The 16,316-nt window shown below is 51.8% G+C and overlaps 1 protein-coding gene across 1 annotated transcript; it reads left to right on the top strand.

Moving 5' to 3' along the window:
- The first annotated feature begins 8,401 nt into the window (after positions 1-8,401).
- STX4 (syntaxin 4) lies at positions 8,402-13,500 on the top strand. Its single transcript, XM_033102109.1, has 11 exons — positions 8,402-8,674; positions 8,858-8,959; positions 9,072-9,171; positions 9,294-9,368; positions 9,876-9,946; positions 11,333-11,441; positions 11,512-11,588; positions 11,801-11,938; positions 12,842-12,952; positions 13,056-13,154; positions 13,250-13,500. Exons 1-10 carry the CDS (start codon positions 8,645-8,647, stop codon positions 13,134-13,136), a joined length of 894 nt encoding a protein of 297 aa, XP_032958000.1. The 5' UTR covers positions 8,402-8,644; the 3' UTR covers positions 13,137-13,154; positions 13,250-13,500.
- Positions 13,501-16,316: the final 2,816 nt, after the last annotated feature.

Genomic DNA, 16,316 nt, shown 5'->3' with positions numbered 1-16,316 from the left:
ACATGAGTAGATCCCTGAGTACAGAGAGTGAGGCCAGGGCTCTGACGTTAGAAGCTCCAAGCCTGTGGTGGCCTCACCTCACCCCACAGTGCTCCTTCCTGTATCTCCATCAGAGATGGGATCTCCGTACGCCTGGCACTCGAAGCAGACAGAAAGCTGCCCTTGGCTCCCTCCCCCATCCACTCGGAGCATCCACTGGGTCCCAGGTACTAGCTCCCATGATCCTCCCAACTTCCTAGTAGCTGCTGCTTAGAAAATCTCCTTGGTTCCCCGTGGCTCAGGCTTCCTCACCTGACTTTCCACGGCAGGGCACACGACCATCCATCCTGTGCTCTGATTCCAGTCCCAGCCGTTCTCGGCATCTTCCCACTGCCAGGCGTTTCCATGTTGTTCCTAGAACACCCTGCCCCCTCACACCCCGAAGCCCAACTCCTACTCTTCTTTCTTTTCTAAAAAATTTATTTATTTATTTATTTTCAATTAGCGTTGACAGTCAATATTATTTTATATTAGTTGCAAGCGTACAGCGTAGTGGGTAGACATGTGTATAACTTAGAAGTGATTCCCCCCGACTAGTACCCACCTGACACCATACATAGTTGTAACCGTATAATTGACTATATTTCTTATGCTATACTTTATATCTCCTTGACTATTTCGTAACTAACATTTTTTTTTTTTTTGGTAACTACCAATTTGTACTTCTTAATCCCTTCACCTTTTTCACCCATCACCCCAATCTCTCTCCCCTTGGGACACCATCAGTTTTTTCTCTGTATCTATGAGTCTGTTTCTGCTTTGTTTGTTTGTTTATTTTAGATTCCACTTATAAGGGAAACCATATAACATTTGCCTTTCCTTGTCGGACTTACTCCACTTAGCACAATACCCTCTAGGTCCATCCATGTTGTCGCAAATGGTAAGATTTCTTTCTTTTTTATGGCTCTCCAAAGTTTAGCTGTTGGAGTCTTTCCTGACCTTCCTGAAGCTGGAGGGAAAGCCTGTGAAATATATAAATGAGCAGGACTGTACCCTGGAAATTCTGATTCAGGAACCTGGGTTGGGGTCCAGGAATTTATAATTACCTCTGGCAGTTCTTATCTGCAGCCATTATCAGATAGGCAAGACCAAGACCAGGTGATGCTGTGTGAGAAACACGCCCCAGATCTCAGCGACTCAACAACTAAGCTCTGTCTTGGCAGTGGGTTTGGTTTGGGTTACTTCCCAGGGCCTCTGTCCTTTGAAGAAGACTCAGTGCTTCAGGTGGAGAAGTTTGTACATAGTTTATCAACAGGCTGGACTCTGAATGCCTCATGCTCACGGACCTGTCTGACTCATCTCTGCTTCCCAATGTACCAGGCACAGGACCAGGACTTGTCGATTGCGACTCTGCTCTTTGTACTAAGATTACACTCTGCTGGAGACGCAGAGGTGAGCAAAACAGATGTCCACCTGTCCCTGGGGAGCCAGTCACCTAATTTCTCTAAGCCCTAATGTCCAAATCTGTACAATGAGCCATAATACTCACCCCTCAGGCACAGTGTGAGGGTTTCTGGAGAAAGCCACCTGGAACTTGAAAATCTTGATTCAAGCAGATGTGAACAAGCCTGTGACGCTGGTGGGTGCCTGTCATGCGGGGTCTCTGGTCCCACTCCCCACATAAGAACGCAGGACATGGTGAGGCCAAAAAGGAACACCCACGGAGCCATAGATAGGGGAGTCATACCACTATAGTCTTGCTGGCGGCTGGGTTGGAGACACACAAAGTAGGAGCCACACAATCCGTAATCCGCTGTCTGCTTCTCTACCTGCCAACCAACCAACTAACCAACACCGTCACGGCACTTGTATCAGTGGCCAATGGCTAACCGGTAACAGCTGACGGCCAACTAATCACAGCGGATGACCATCTACTACCCGAGCCAGCACCTTCCCACGTGAGGCCGAGAGCCTGGAACCTGCTCTCTGGGACTCTGTCCCCACAGTGCCTCTTCCCACTCCTCCAACCCTCAACCTTCAGGTTTTATTCATCCAGCCACTGGAATTTGGCAACACGTCCTTCCGCTCCCATTCCCATGGCCCCTCAAGCTGTCATGAGCCTTAAAAGCGACTGTTATATTAACAGTATGAAAAGCTGATTGTTACGTAGCACCTGTCATAAGCCAAGCGCGGTGTTAAGTGCATGTGTTAACTGATTGAATCTTCACAACAAACATCTAAGGGGACTGCTATTGCCTCTGTTTACGGATAGGGAAACCCAAGCACTGAGGGTGAAGGAGCTTACTCAAGGTGGGAGCTGAGATCCAATCCAGGCAGAAATCCTGGGCTAGAAACATTCTCCTGGTTGACCAGTATCTGCCTCCTGGGAGGCTCATTCCAGCCCTTCCCTCCACCAAAATCAGAGTCACTGCCATGCAGTGAAGACCGGATCACGGTGCTGACGTTGGGGGTATATTTTGGGAGAACTGATATCATTACAATATTGAGTCTCCTGTCCATTTATATGGTATGTCTACCCATTAGTTAGGACTGCTTTAAAAAAAATCTTAACACTTTCTCTCATAAAGAATATTCACATACATTTTAAAGATTTATGTAGGTACTATATGTTTCTATAGATGGTGTTTTTACATTTCCTACATGTCTATTGCTGTAATTTATACAGTCAATTTATTTTAAGACGTTTCTCTTATTCCAGCAAACTTGCCTCCATATACTTCCGGAGCCAGAAACCCAGGAGGGATCAAGGCCCCGTCCACTTCCTCACCACCCTTTCCATCTGCAATTGGTCTGACAGACTCTACTGGATGTTCCACCCTCACCTCTCCTTTTTATTTTGTCCCTGGGGTGATTTCTAACTGATCTGCCCATCAACCTTCACGTAGCCAGGGCTACTACCAACCCTCGTGCAAATAAAAAATGGCGATTCTTCCTCATGACCCTCTACCTCCATCTGTCAGATAATTGTTGTAATAAATATTCAAATATATGATGTCTACAAGGTGGTTGGTGGCCGTCGTGCGTCACGTCTTGTGTAGTAGTGCAAAGGGCACAGCCATCTGTGGTGGCCCTTACGTGGCAGCCAGAGGGGTCTTTGTAAAACAAAAGTTTGATTGTGACAACATGGATGGACCTAGAGGGCATTATGCTGAGTGAAATAAGTCAGACTGACAAAGACAAATACCATATGCACTGAATTACATATGGAATCTAAAGAATAAAATAAATGAACAAACAAAACAGCAACAGACTCATAGATGCAGAGAACACTTGGATGGTTGCCAGATGGCGAGGGCGTCAGGGGACATGGTGAAAAAGGTGAAGGCATTAGATGTACAAATTGATTGTTACAAAATAGTCATGGGGATGTGAAGTACAGCATAGGGAATATAGTCAATAATATGTGGTAATAACTATGTATAGTGCCAGGTGGGTACTACCCTGTTTCCCCAAAAATGAGACCTAGCTGGACAATCAGCTTTAACACATTTTTTTGGAGCCAAAATTAATATAAGACCTTTGGCTCCAAAAGATGTGTTAGAGCTGATTGTCCGGCTAGGTCTTATTTTTGGGGAAACACAGTAGACTGACTGCCACACTTATGTAACCTAAGGCAAGACCAGCAGAACAGCCACCAGCCATCCATAGAATCCGGAGAAATAATAAATTGTTGTTTTATGCCAGTGAGTAGTGAGGTGGCTTGTTACAAAGTAGTAGCTGATACAGCAGGAAAACCGTTCAGATAGATCAGAAGTGGGATTGCTGGTTCAAAGTGCACATGCATTTGGAATTTTGATAAATATTGTCTAGGGTATATGATTTTGCATTCCCACCAACAATGGGTGAAAATCTCTGTCTCCCCCCGACTTTTGCCAAAAGAGTGTTTTATCAAATATATGGATTTTTAATTTTTTTTATTGCGAATGCAATAAAACATGGTATTTCAGTATTGTCTTAACTTTCCATTTCTTATTATGTATGAAGTGGAACATCTGCATATGTCTTCAAGTCTTTATGTATTTTTTTGTGATCTGTCTGTCATATTTTTTTTCATATTTTCTATTGAACTGTTGGTTTTCCTTGTCAATATGTGGGAGCTCTTTAAATAGTAGGGATATTAGCCTTTTGATAAGAATTACAATTTTTTTTCCAGTCTGTTGTCTTTTGATTTTGCTTTGATGTTTTTGCCGTGCAGAAAATTTTCATGTAGACAAATATATTAATCTTCTATTTTATAGCTTCTGAAAGTTTAGCTGCAGTTGGAAAGGCCTTTCTCACTCCAAGTGTTAGAAAGGATTTCGTCCATATTTTCTTCTAGTATTTTTATGGCGTTTATCCTGACACGTTGTGTCGGGGAGCTGGCATATGGACATCGGTTACTTAATGACTGTGTGTTTCAGTTTCCTCCTCCGTGAAATGAGAATGATAATAGAACTCTCACAGAATTGATACGAGGATTAAGTGAGTAAATATTTATGAAGTGCCTGTCGGTGCCTGGCACGCAGTAAGTGCTATAGACATTTTAAATTAAAGAGAAATAATTTCATTCGATTTGAATATATATTGACCAGCTCCTCTGTGCCAGGCAGAGTTGTGCCGTAGGAGCCGGGGACACAGCCGTAAGCAACACAGGTGAAAATCCCTGTCCTCAGGGAGCTTGTTTTCTAGTAGGGTGGAGAGGAGGGGTGAGGACAGACAATGTATAAAATAAACAAGCAAAATATGATGTGTCAGATCCAAGCACAGACAGGAGAGATTTGCAGGAGTTGGCAAGGCTAGCAGCTTAGGACCAACACAGTGGGGCTCAGGAGATGGAAAGGGGACAGACACCTTGGATAAGCAGCAGAGTGGGGTCCCTGGAGAGGATACTGGGGCTGCAGACGCCTTCCTAGTAACAACCACCGTCAGACCTCAGGTCATAGCAGCAAACACTTCCACGACGCTTACTGCCTACCAGGCACTGTTCTAGTCACTTTACATGTGTCATCTCATGTCATCCTTACAGCAGCCCTGTGTAAGAGGCTGGTACTGTTATTGTTCCCATTTTTCAAATGAGGAAACTGAGGCAGGGAGAGGTTAGGTAACCTGCCTTATAGAGTCATACAGTAGGTGAACGAGCTGGGGTTCCAGGCCAGGCCGTCTAGCTCCAGTGTTGGTAGGACGAGCCTACAAGTGGAAGGGACAGGGCACGCTGCCAAGCCACAGGACCAGGTAGGACCTGATCCTTACACGGACTGAAAGGAAAACACACACACACCACCAACACCCGCACATCCAAGACCCAATATGCCTAATACCCACTTCCAGGCTGCTGAGCGGGCCTGAGCAACAGAGGACCATGGCACAGAGATAGGGGTTCAGCTCTGGAGGGCCCCATCCCAAGAGCCATTTTCCCTAGACGGCCCCTCACCCCTATCCCCTGCACACACCGGTCCACAAGGCTTTGATCCCTGGGAACGTTAAGACACCCTCCCAAAGCCCCGCGATTCCACCCAAAGACCACAAATAAAATCATGACTATCATACTCCTGAGCAATTTAAGAAAGTCAGCAACAACTCCAAAACACAGCTGGGAACCAAGAAGGCATGTCAGCAAAGGCTGAGAAGCAGAGAGAGACAGGTGGGCCCAGAGAGCTGAACCCACAGCAGTAAAAGCCTGCAGAGTGGGAACCCTCGATACTTCACAAAACCCTTCCATGTCCTTCCTAACCGCTCTTGGTACTCTTCAGCTCTTACCTTAGGCAAGATGGAAATAACCAGGGAGAAACTGAGCCCCAGAGAGGAGCAATGAATTATTTAAAATCACACCCAGAACCAGTAGCGAGATATCCAAAATTCCTTCCACTGTACCACTCAAGCTTGAGACGGAGTATGAGAGATAGACAGAGACAGAGAGAAAAGGGGTGCGGTTCAGGGGGGCAGAGAGGCTGATATGGAACACCCAAGAGAAGGGAAGAAACCCTTCCTTAGGACCATCAGAGGAGCCCACGGGCCAGGGCTTGGCTCCTGAAAAGCCCTCCAAGCCTTAATTTTCCAGTGGCTTGATGTATAGAGCATAGAAAATGTATTATATATGTTTGCAAAACAAGTTGTTTACTAGGGACAGGACTATGGCCACACATGTGTGAGACGGATAAGAGTGAAGTGAAAAACATGTTTTTGTGTGAAACTGAGCATAACAAAATTGAGTGATAAACATCTTTACCAAAACAACTTCTGGTTATCACCTAAGAGATAAACAACTCCTGGCAAACCACTTCTGGTTATCACCTAAGAAGTAAACAAGTGCAAGGAAAAGAAGATAAAAGCAGAACTCCAGAGCAGTGCCATGAGTGGTCAACTGGGCACTCCGGCTAAGACCCTCTGCAAGATGCAAGCTGTGATACTCCCGGACTCTCCGAAGTTCTTCCTCGCAAGACCAGCTCGCCTCAGACACTTCGTGGGCCCAGTCGCCTCTCCCGGACCAGGAACCTTCTCCATCCCGATTGACTCTGGGACTTGGTTTGTTATTAAAGTCTATTCTACTCTGTACAACCTTCTGTGCTTGCCAGAGCACTGGCCTCTGGAGGGACATTGGCTCCCAAATAAAGCTGTGTTACTCTATCTGAACCTGTGTGCCAGGACTTTGTTCCCCACTCATGTCGCAAGTACCACGCAGGGACGTAGGGCCCTGCCCAGGGGTTAATGTCCCCCTGACTTTCAGGAAGAGACTGAAGTGTAGCGATTGCCCTTATAGGTGCTTGCAACACTCGATCAGTGTGGCAGCATTCTCATTCCTTCATTCCTGCTCCCAGCCCAGCTGGGTTCTAAAGGGAAGAGAAGAAGGATCAAAACCCTCATACAGAATCAGACAGCACTTGCCAGTTTCCAACCACATAAACATTGAATTTCACAGCAGAGAATACACATAAAGATTATCTCCCCATCCCCCTACTGCCTCCTATTGCGTAGATGGGAGACGGAAGCCCAAAGACGACAAGTGACTTTCCAGAAGTCCACAGCAACTCGGGCATAGGAGTCTAGGTTTCCTTACCAGGACATACTAGAGAGGGGACATTCCTTCCCCTGCTTGAACCTTCATAAAATCTCCCTGGGAAAGAGCCCTGGGATCCCGGGGACCTGTCAGTCATTCCGGGTGTGCTGAGACTCAATCTGCCGCCTTGGGGACTCTCCCTCATGCATGTAAGCTCCACAAGTGCAAGGTATTCTTATCTGTTAGGCTGTGATGTATCTCTGGCTCCTAGAACTGTGTCTGGCCCATATTAAGTGCCCCATAAATATCTACTGAATGAATGAATGTCTCTAGAGGGTCCTGAGTAGGGTAGCGTCACTGTGAAAGCCTGAAGCCTAAAAGAGAAGACCAAGGAACCGTGAGCTTTCTCTCCAGACACGTGAAAAGCTAATACTCTGTCCACAAACAGTTATTGGGAGTACATTAGGTGCTAGGGACGGAACTAGGCGCTGGGGATTCGGGTGAAAACCAAACAGTCATGCCCGTACTTCCGGAGCACTCAGTTCCCTATAAAGTGGAACATTGTGACGGATTTTTGTGTGGGCCCCGGAGGGTAGACCCAGGTGTAAGGCAAACGGCTCGATACAATACAGACTAGGCTTTTCTCAGTCTAACTGCCCTGGCTGCTCAGAAGGTGGCGGCCTGCTGTGTTCAAGCGGGGCGCCAGCCGCCCACGTCAGAGGCTGCACCCCGAGTCTGCGGGAGGAGAGAGTTCTGCCTCGAGTGAAGTCACTTCCCACCCCCAGCTTCTCTGCCTTCAAAACCCTGCAAGTCTCTGACGCCGGAGCTTAGCATTTTCTGGATTCCAAGGTCCCATCGCGCTGACAGCCTCCAGTTCTAGGTCGTCCGTCTGCACACGCCCCTGGACTCAAAAGCAACAGAGCCGAGTTCATCAATAGCCCTGCCACCCAGGGCCTCACAAGGTCTCTGGAGAGAGTCAGCACCCCGTCCCCGCCTCGTGGGAGCCGGAGGGCCGTGGCTCGGGCGCCGGGGGTCGGGGACGTCGTGGCGAGGGGTGTTCCAAGAGACGAGCTCTGTTGACAGAATCCGGGACTCGTGACAGTGAGAGCGTCACGTTCGGTGGCCCGGGAGGCTGGGACCGGGCCAGTCACGTGGCGCGAGGGGAGTACCATGGGGTGATGTGAGATGCAGGGCCGCTCCGATTACATACACATGACGCATCCCCACTCCTTTTGGCAACAGGACTTCGGTTGGAAGATGCCCCAGTTCCGGTCAAGGGGGCGGGCTCTCACAACCTGGCAGCGGTGCTTCCGCTCGGGGCGCTGTCGCTTCCGACCTCCGCCTTTCTCTCGGGTGGGGAAGAGTCGCCACCCGGTGCGCATGCCCCGAGTCAACCCAGAGTGGGCGGGGCCGAGGCTGCTGGAGCGGGAGGGGGGGAAAGAAAAGGGAATTCCGACCTGTGGAACCCTGGGGGTCACTGTGGTCGGCTCCTTACCATTGACTGTGGATGGTGTCAGGGACAGAGCCTCTGGCGGCTCGCGGGGGGCTTGGGGATCCGCAGGGTGAGGGCAGACTGGGAGTGTCAGGGTGTGAGTGGGGTACGGGAGTTCCAAACTTAGAATCTTGAGGCCCTCGGGGCTGAGGCGCTGGGAAGAGGGAGCTCGGGCCGCCATGCGGGACAGGACCCATGAGCTGAGGCAGGTGAGAAGTCGGGGCTGCAGGGGTGGGACGGGAGGACAGGCTGGGGTCTGGCTGGAAGGCAGGGCTCCTGGTCTTCGGAGCAGGGAGGGGTGGCTTGAGGGCTAGGAAGACCCGGAAGCCCGAGAGTCCTGCGGGGACAGAGCCACAGCAAGGAAGTGATGCCAGTGCACCCGGCCCTGGCAGGGGGATGACAGCTCGGACGACGAGGACAAGGAGCGGGTCGCCCTGGTGGTACACCCGGGCACGGCACGGCTGGAGAGCCCGGACGATGCGTTCTTCCAGAAGGTAAAAGGCTGGGGTCTCCGCCAGGATTCACGAGAGGGCTGGAGGACCCGAGGGGCAGTGCGGTCTGCAGTACCCCCATATCTCCTTCAGCCCTCTCGGTCACCCTTCCCAGGTCCGGATAATTCGGCAGGCTATTGTCAAGCTGGAGAATAAAGTCCGAGAGTTGGAGAAGCAGCAGGTCACCATCCTGGCCACGCCCCTTCCCGAGGAGAGTGAGTGAAAACCTGGATCCAGAACGCACAGACGCTCAACCAGGGGATTCTGGGGATTGTAGTTCCACGCAGGTGGTGGCCAGGGAGATGTGTTGATGTAGGGACTGCTTTCTCTTGTTCAGGCATGAAACAGGACCTGCAGAACCTGCGCGACGAGATCAAACAGCTGGGGAGGGAGATCCGCGGGCAGCTGAAGGGTGAGCTCCTAGGACCTCAGACACATCCTTTCCTGGGGTTCTGCCCAGCTCCTGACAGATCTGGGGAGTGTGTGCCCCAGAGAAGCCAGTGATAAATCCAGGTCACAGCAATCTAGAATGTCCATCTCCCGGGTTGCCAGTCCATAGCACTTTGCACAGCACATGGCTGCTTCTCAGGTTCCTTTATTATGAAACCGTTTACTCCTACAGTTCTGGCTGCCCAGTGTGCCTTCTTTGGGCAGGAAGATGAGGGTTTAGTTCTGTGGCCTCTGCATAGCTGTGGGAATTCTCTGATGTGTTGCAAAGAAAAATGTATTGTCTCCTGTCAGAGGCTCAGAATTAGTCATTTAGTGATAAATTATATGTCCCGAAAAAATCTTATGGAGACAAGCACCTCCCTGTTGTGTGGCTGGGGTGTGGCCCTGGCCCTGTGTCCTGAAGCCCAAACAATTTTCAGAAGCTACAGGTCAAACCCCCTCCCCCACCACACCTTTGTTCTTCCCACAGCCATAGAGCCCCAGAAGGAGGAAGCCGATGAGAATTATAATTCGGTCAACACAAGAATGAGAAAAACCCAGGTGGGTTTGTTAGTCCCAGAACGAACACATTTCAGTATGTGCTTCATAGCTCATTAGACGACAGAAGTAAGAGGGAAAGGTGCTTGGAGATCATCAAGTCCAACCTGATGATTTTCCAAATGGGGAAACTGAGGCTCAAAGAGAGGAAGGACTCACTCAAGGTCAAGAAGCCAGATTCTTCTGATTCCGAGTCCATTTTAACACCCTGCCTTCTTCTGCTCCATTCAATGAGACGTTGCTGATTCCCCAGAGGTGACCTGGGCTCAGCTGTGGGAGACATGCTTTTAGGAGCCAAGAGAGGAAGTTAAGCTTGACTAGGTAACAAGAATATTAGTCAGGTAGGACTTGGTAGCTAGTGATTCTGCCCACGAAGAAGAGAGTGCAATCATGAATGACTGGGAGGTTTCCTGCCCAGGTGGCAGGGACACCCTCTGCCCCGTGGGCAGAATTCAAGAAACCAGGGAAAGGAACCTCCTGGGGTCAACATCTTTGGAAGGTGATTTGAGGTGATCTGACTGGCCCCCTCTGTGTGTCCATTGAGAACTGGTTTGCAGTTCTTGGAGGTCAGAGTCAGAGTAGGTGGGCTCAGAGCTCAGCAAGGAGCCCAGATTAAAGATGGCACAATTTGGGTATCTTGAAAGGGTGTAGCTGAGGCCAGGAGAGCAAGGAACTCCAAGGAATAAGGCGTCAGACACATGGACAAGGCAGGAGGGCATTTCAAAAGGGACCCATGGTCATCAGTGGGAGAGGCTGGGGGCCCAGGTGGGCTTGTAAAATCTGGGCAGCAGTCTGAACTGCATGCATACTAGCACCCGTCCATTCTAAGCAGTGAGGCTGGTTTCAACAGGCATTCAACAAGCAGCTGTTTGGGGTCCAGTGTTGAACCAAAGATCCCTGTCCTCAGGGAGCTTCTATTCTCATGAGGGGAGACAATCGTAATCATCCCTAGAACATGATTGTATAACATCATTACGTATTAAGGGGAAAGGTGTGGGAGAAGAGGGATTGAAAGTGCTGGGAGAAGGCTTGTAATTTCAGTAAGGTGGAGACAGTTTTGTTCAGAAGGTACCATCGGAACTTAAGACCTTGTGGGGCCTGAGTGTTTTGGCGGAAGGAACAGTGAGTGCAGAGTCCTGAGGTGGGGTGTGCTCTGTGCCGGAAGAGGAAGGAGCCCACTGCGGCTGGAGGGAGTGAGGGCGGCACAGTGGGAGGAGGTGGGTCCCAGGGAGGCCAGGGGAGGGCAGGTCCAGGTCCTGGTAACAACCTTGCAAGGTCATGAAGGCAGCAGGTCCCTAGAAAGCCTGTGCTGCTGGCTCACGGAGTGCCGAGGTCCAGACAGGGTGGAGATCCTCCCAGAGGTGCCCAGCGCATATTCTCCATCCTCAGCACGGGGTCCTGTCCCAGCAATTCGTGGAGCTCATCAACAAGTGCAACTCGATGCAGTCCGAGTACCGGGAGAAGAACGTGGAACGCATTCGGAGGCAGCTGAAGATCAGTGAGTCGTGGCGCCTGGCTGCCGGGTGGTGGGCCTGACCCGGCTCTGAACCTGGCTTTTTCCTTCACAGCCAACGCTGGGATGGTGTCCGATGAGGAGCTCGAGCAGATGCTGGACAGCGGGCAGAGTGAGGTGTTTGTGTCCAATGTAAGTGGCCACGTCTGCCGTCCTCTCCCAGCCTGGCCCTTTATGACGGAAGGGATACTGAGGCCAGAAGGAAATGAATCCTTATGCCTCGAGTGCCGGAGCAAGGCGCTGGCCCACTTCTAGGCCAAAGGGCTGCCCCAAAGCCCAGCAGGAACTTCTAAACTGATGCTGGTTTCCCTATTACCTGTCCCTCTACCCCTGTCCATTTCCAGATACTGAAGGACACACAGGTGACTCGACAGGCCCTAAATGAGATCTCGGCCCGGCACAGTGAGATCCAGCAGCTTGAACGCAGTATCCGTGAACTTCACGAGATCTTCACTTTTCTGGCAACGGAGGTGGAGATGCAGGTCGGTACCCCAGGGAGCTGGCTGGCCTTAACCCAGAGTCCAGATGTCAGACCTTATTTAGTCAGAAGCCCAGCTGTGACTGTCCACCCACCCCCACCCTTAGCTTGTGTGTCCGAGGCTTTTGTTCCCCTCCAGACTGGGCCATGCCCCCAGGCTGGCCCTTTCTTCATCCATAGCCAACACCCCAGCATTGCATCTACCTCTACAGCTAGGCAGGTGGCCACTTCTATGTGCACAGCATTCCTCAGCCACAAGCTTGAGGCCCCCCCCAGGTGTGGCCCCAACCCTCCTTTACCAATAGAAGCCAGCCTATACCTCTAAAAGCTGTACTCAGAGTTTCCCCCTAGAGGGCATGCCTCCTAAAATCTGGACAAGGTTCCCATGGGACGTGGCGTTGTGTTCTTCCCCTGGGCCTGGTGCATGGGGTGAGGCGGCCTCCAGCCCTGTCCTGGACGACCGGACCCACGAGTGCTGCAGCCGACACCCTGTTACCGCTGGGAGTGGTGGGGAATGGGTTGCATTCAGCAGGAGTACCAGAAGCTGGAGACTGGCAGTGCCACAAGGAGGCAGGGGTAGGAAGGGCCTTGCAACTGCTGGGAGACAAGCCAATTCAGACAATTTTGTGAGGGGACAAACGTTTACCCTCTGAAAAGGTAGGAGTCATTTAAGGCACTTGGTTCCAGGCTGCAAACGGAGGTTGTATGAGGCCAGGGAGCAGGAGGCAGAAGCCACCCTTGGGAGCGTGACCGTGTGTCGGATGGGTCCTGCCTCCACGTCTCTTAGTGCATCAGTTTTGGCTAGGAGTGTCCTTGGGTCATTTGGGGCTGGGGTGGCAGAGTGGACTACTGGGCCCTCCTCCCCCAGTCACCCCTGCCTGCCTGACCGGCCATGTCCTTGGAGCAGGGGGAGATGATCAATCGGATTGAAAAGAACATCCTGAGCTCAGCGGACTACGTGGAACGTGGGCAGGAACACGTCAAGATGGCGCTGGAGAACCAGAAGAAGGCTCGGAAGGTGAGCGTCCGGCCCCGCCGGGGGCGGGGGGGGGGGGGGGGCGGGCCTGGGGGGCCACCCCTCCCCGCTGCGTGGGTTTCCCTGACGCCCACCTCTCCCGCAGAAGAAAGTGTTGATCGCCATCTGTGTGTCCATCACAGTCCTCATTCTGGCAGTTATCATTTGCGTCTCCATATTCGTTTGATAGCATCGCACCTTCTCGGTGAGATACTGTGGGCCTGCCCCCTGGCCTGCCCCCTCCCCGTCCCCGAGCCTGTCCCCCTCCCCTCAGACCCTCTTCTCCCCCTTCCCTTGTAGGCACTAAGAGCAGCAGAGACCCAGGGTCTGCCTTCTCTTCCAGCAGCTGGGGCGGTAGGGGGGGCAGGACAAAGCCCCCAGCCGGAACCCCTTCCTCTCACTGGTCATGTGCAGAGGGACAGACGGCTCTTCTGGGGTTGGCAGGCACTTGTTCACAGGCTCCCCCCTTGGGCCATGATGCCTGGGGAGGGGAGGACGGACTACAGTGTCCTATTTGGCGGGGACACATGGTTTTGTAAGAAATTAAAAAAAAAAAAAAAAAAAAGGTTGGAAATGCACCTGTGCATGTGTGTTCCTGGAAGCGCAGGGCCTGCAGGGGTCGTTTCCCCACCTCCTGGCTATTCTTGGGGCAAGCTCAAATCAGGCTGTTAAGCACTGTCACTGCAGCTACTCCCCCACAGGAAAGGGTGGGGCTGGGAGGGGGTAACAGCCACCCGGCGCTCAGTACTGTCCCTGGGGAAAGACCGCTGTGAGCACCTAAGGCAGAAGCGAAGCTGGGCCAGGTCATGCAGGGACACAGGTGAGATGGGGCCGGCGGGGGTGGGGGGGGGCGGACACCCATCAGCGGGCATTCCCAAAGCCAAGAAGAGGCCCTGTAACTTGTTATTTTGGATACAGTGGATAAGGAATGGACTGTCTGGGGAGGGGTGACGTTTGAGTGGGATGGAGCCAGTGAAGGGAAGACAGAGGAAGAGGTTGCCAGGCCAGGTCCCACCGTGGTCCAGGCTCTATGCCCAGAAAAAGGCAATGCGTTTTATGTAAGAGTTCGGCCTGAAGGGCCAGCGGCTCCGGGGCCGCAGTCCCTGTTCCTAAAGCGTTATGTGGCTGAAGCAGGTGGAGGAGGCAGGTAGGAACCTGGTTTCCGCGAGGCACCTGAGCCCCAGGCCCTGACTCCAAATGAGTCCAAGTCCAGATGCCGACTTGCTGGAGCCAGGTGTGGTGCCAGTACCCAGACACCTGGTTTCAGGGCTAAGCCGTCTCCTGGTTCCGAAGCCTGGTTGGAATACGGCGGCGACTGACCCCATCCAAGGTCCATCCACGGTCCGGAGCCCGGGTTTCGGCTGCCAAGTCCCATTCCACTTTCGACCCCACAGGCCTGTGCTGCGACTGTCGCTGCTGCTGCTCTTGGCCGGCCGGTCGGCCGCAGTACCGTTTGCTTCGGCCCCCGAGTGTGGAGCACACACGTGGGTGCAGCAGTGACGCACGCACGAGAGCTGTGGACCGGCGGATGCGAGGTCCGTGTGCGGTCTCGATCCCGCCCCTGGACCTGGGCTGGGGGCCGGGGCAGCAGGCTGGGGGCGGGGCCAGAGAGCGGGATCGCGCCCCAGACCCAAGTCCTGCTGCTCTACCTCCCGCCGCGGCTGGGTGCCCGCCTGCGGCTCCTCCCAGTGGCCCTGGAGCGGCGGCCGCATGGCACCTGCGCCCGGTGCGAGTGCGTACACTTGGCCACGAGTATATGGGGCGTGGTGGAGGTGGTGACTGGGTCGCAACTGGAAAACGATTGGCCAGCGGACCTCAACGTCGTTCCGGGAGTCCTGGGGCACTGAGCACCCCCGGATTAAACATGATAGGAAGCTGTCCGAACCTGCCGAGGCCTCAGAGGTCGGCCTTCGTAGTTTGAGCTTTTCCTGTGGGCTAGGGGACGCCTTGAAGGTTTTTGAACAGGTGAGTAGCAGGTTTGGAGCAGACGTAGCAAACAGGGGGAGCCATGCACGGGCTCCGTGTGTATGCCCCTTCCCTGTGGGAAACTGACACGAGTGAGGCGCTAAGGGCAGGTTTTGCACTGAAATCCTGGCTTGGCTGCTGTCAGCCTAACGTTCAGAAATCAGGGTCTTGGTTAGTGGCGGCTTTTCTAAATCCATCTTGCATCACAATCTTTCGGCTGCAGCTCTCTCCACTTACCGCCTTGTTCACTCAATGTTTCATGGTTCCAATTCCAAAGCAAAGAAACCTGATTGGTCTAGGTCAGGCTACATGACCTGCCTGGGATTTATCTACCTTGAGTCAAGACTTTATCCTTGACCAAGCTGTATGTGGGGTTACATGATACAAAACGCTGAAGCAGAGTATGTGTGGAGGAGGAGTGGATGAGCTCCATGATTGACATTTCTGGTACCTGCCCTGTATTAGTTCCAAATATATACTGTTCTTCCTACTAGGACCCTCACTGTAGGAGGATTGTACCATTCACACCCCTCTTACAATAGGCTTGGCTACATGACTTGTTTTGGCCAGTGGAATGTGAATAGAAATGTAAATAGAAGCTTTAAGCACCAACAGATAGTCTGGCAGCTTCCCTTCTCTTTTCCCGCTGCGTTGAGCCTGGCATTTGCCAGCCTGGAACCCAGCATTAAAATGACACGAGGCTGAGTCATAGCCCACCTCTAAAACAATGTGTAATGTGAGAAATAAACTTCTCCTGCTGTGAGCCACTGCTTCTTGGAGGTTGGTTGTTACCACATCATCATGAGTCTAAACCAACTCTTACAGAACTAGCACCCAGAGGTGGGTGCTGCTATAATAAAATATAAACCTGAATTATATGACTTTGACCTTGGAGCTGGACAGTGGCTGGTGAAGAAACTACCACGGAAAGTTGGAAAGATGGTGATGCGTGTTATGTAGTGGAGACGCGTTTGGTTAAACTGTAAGTTGCAAATATCTAAGAATACAAATTCTGTCCAATGAGCTTGGGGCTTTCGGCAAAAAGTGTCGGGAAGAGACGATTAGTAGTATGCCTTGGTTGCTATTGGGAGCAGTCAACAAATTACTGTAAGAAAGAGTTGCCTCAGAAAGTAATTGGCCAGTTTTTAAGCAGAAATGGAAGAGAACATAGAAACTCCAGGCAAGTGGTCCACATCCTAACCAGGGAGAGACACTGTCATGCGGGATGTCGTGTGGGGACTCTGGTCCCACTCCCCACATGGACATGGTAAGGCCAAAAAGGAACACCCACGGAGCCACAGACAGGGGAGTCATACCACTATATTCTCGCTGGCGGCTGGGTTGGAGACACAGGAAGCAGGAGCCACACGATCTGCAACCTGCAGTCCACTTCTCTCTGACA

Source organism: Rhinolophus ferrumequinum, assembly GCF_004115265.2.
Source record: "Rhinolophus ferrumequinum isolate MPI-CBG mRhiFer1 chromosome 15 unlocalized genomic scaffold, mRhiFer1_v1.p scaffold_54_arrow_ctg1_1, whole genome shotgun sequence".
NCBI lineage: Eukaryota > Metazoa > Chordata > Mammalia > Chiroptera > Rhinolophidae > Rhinolophus > Rhinolophus ferrumequinum.
This window is presented reverse-complemented; position numbering and strand designations above follow the sequence as displayed.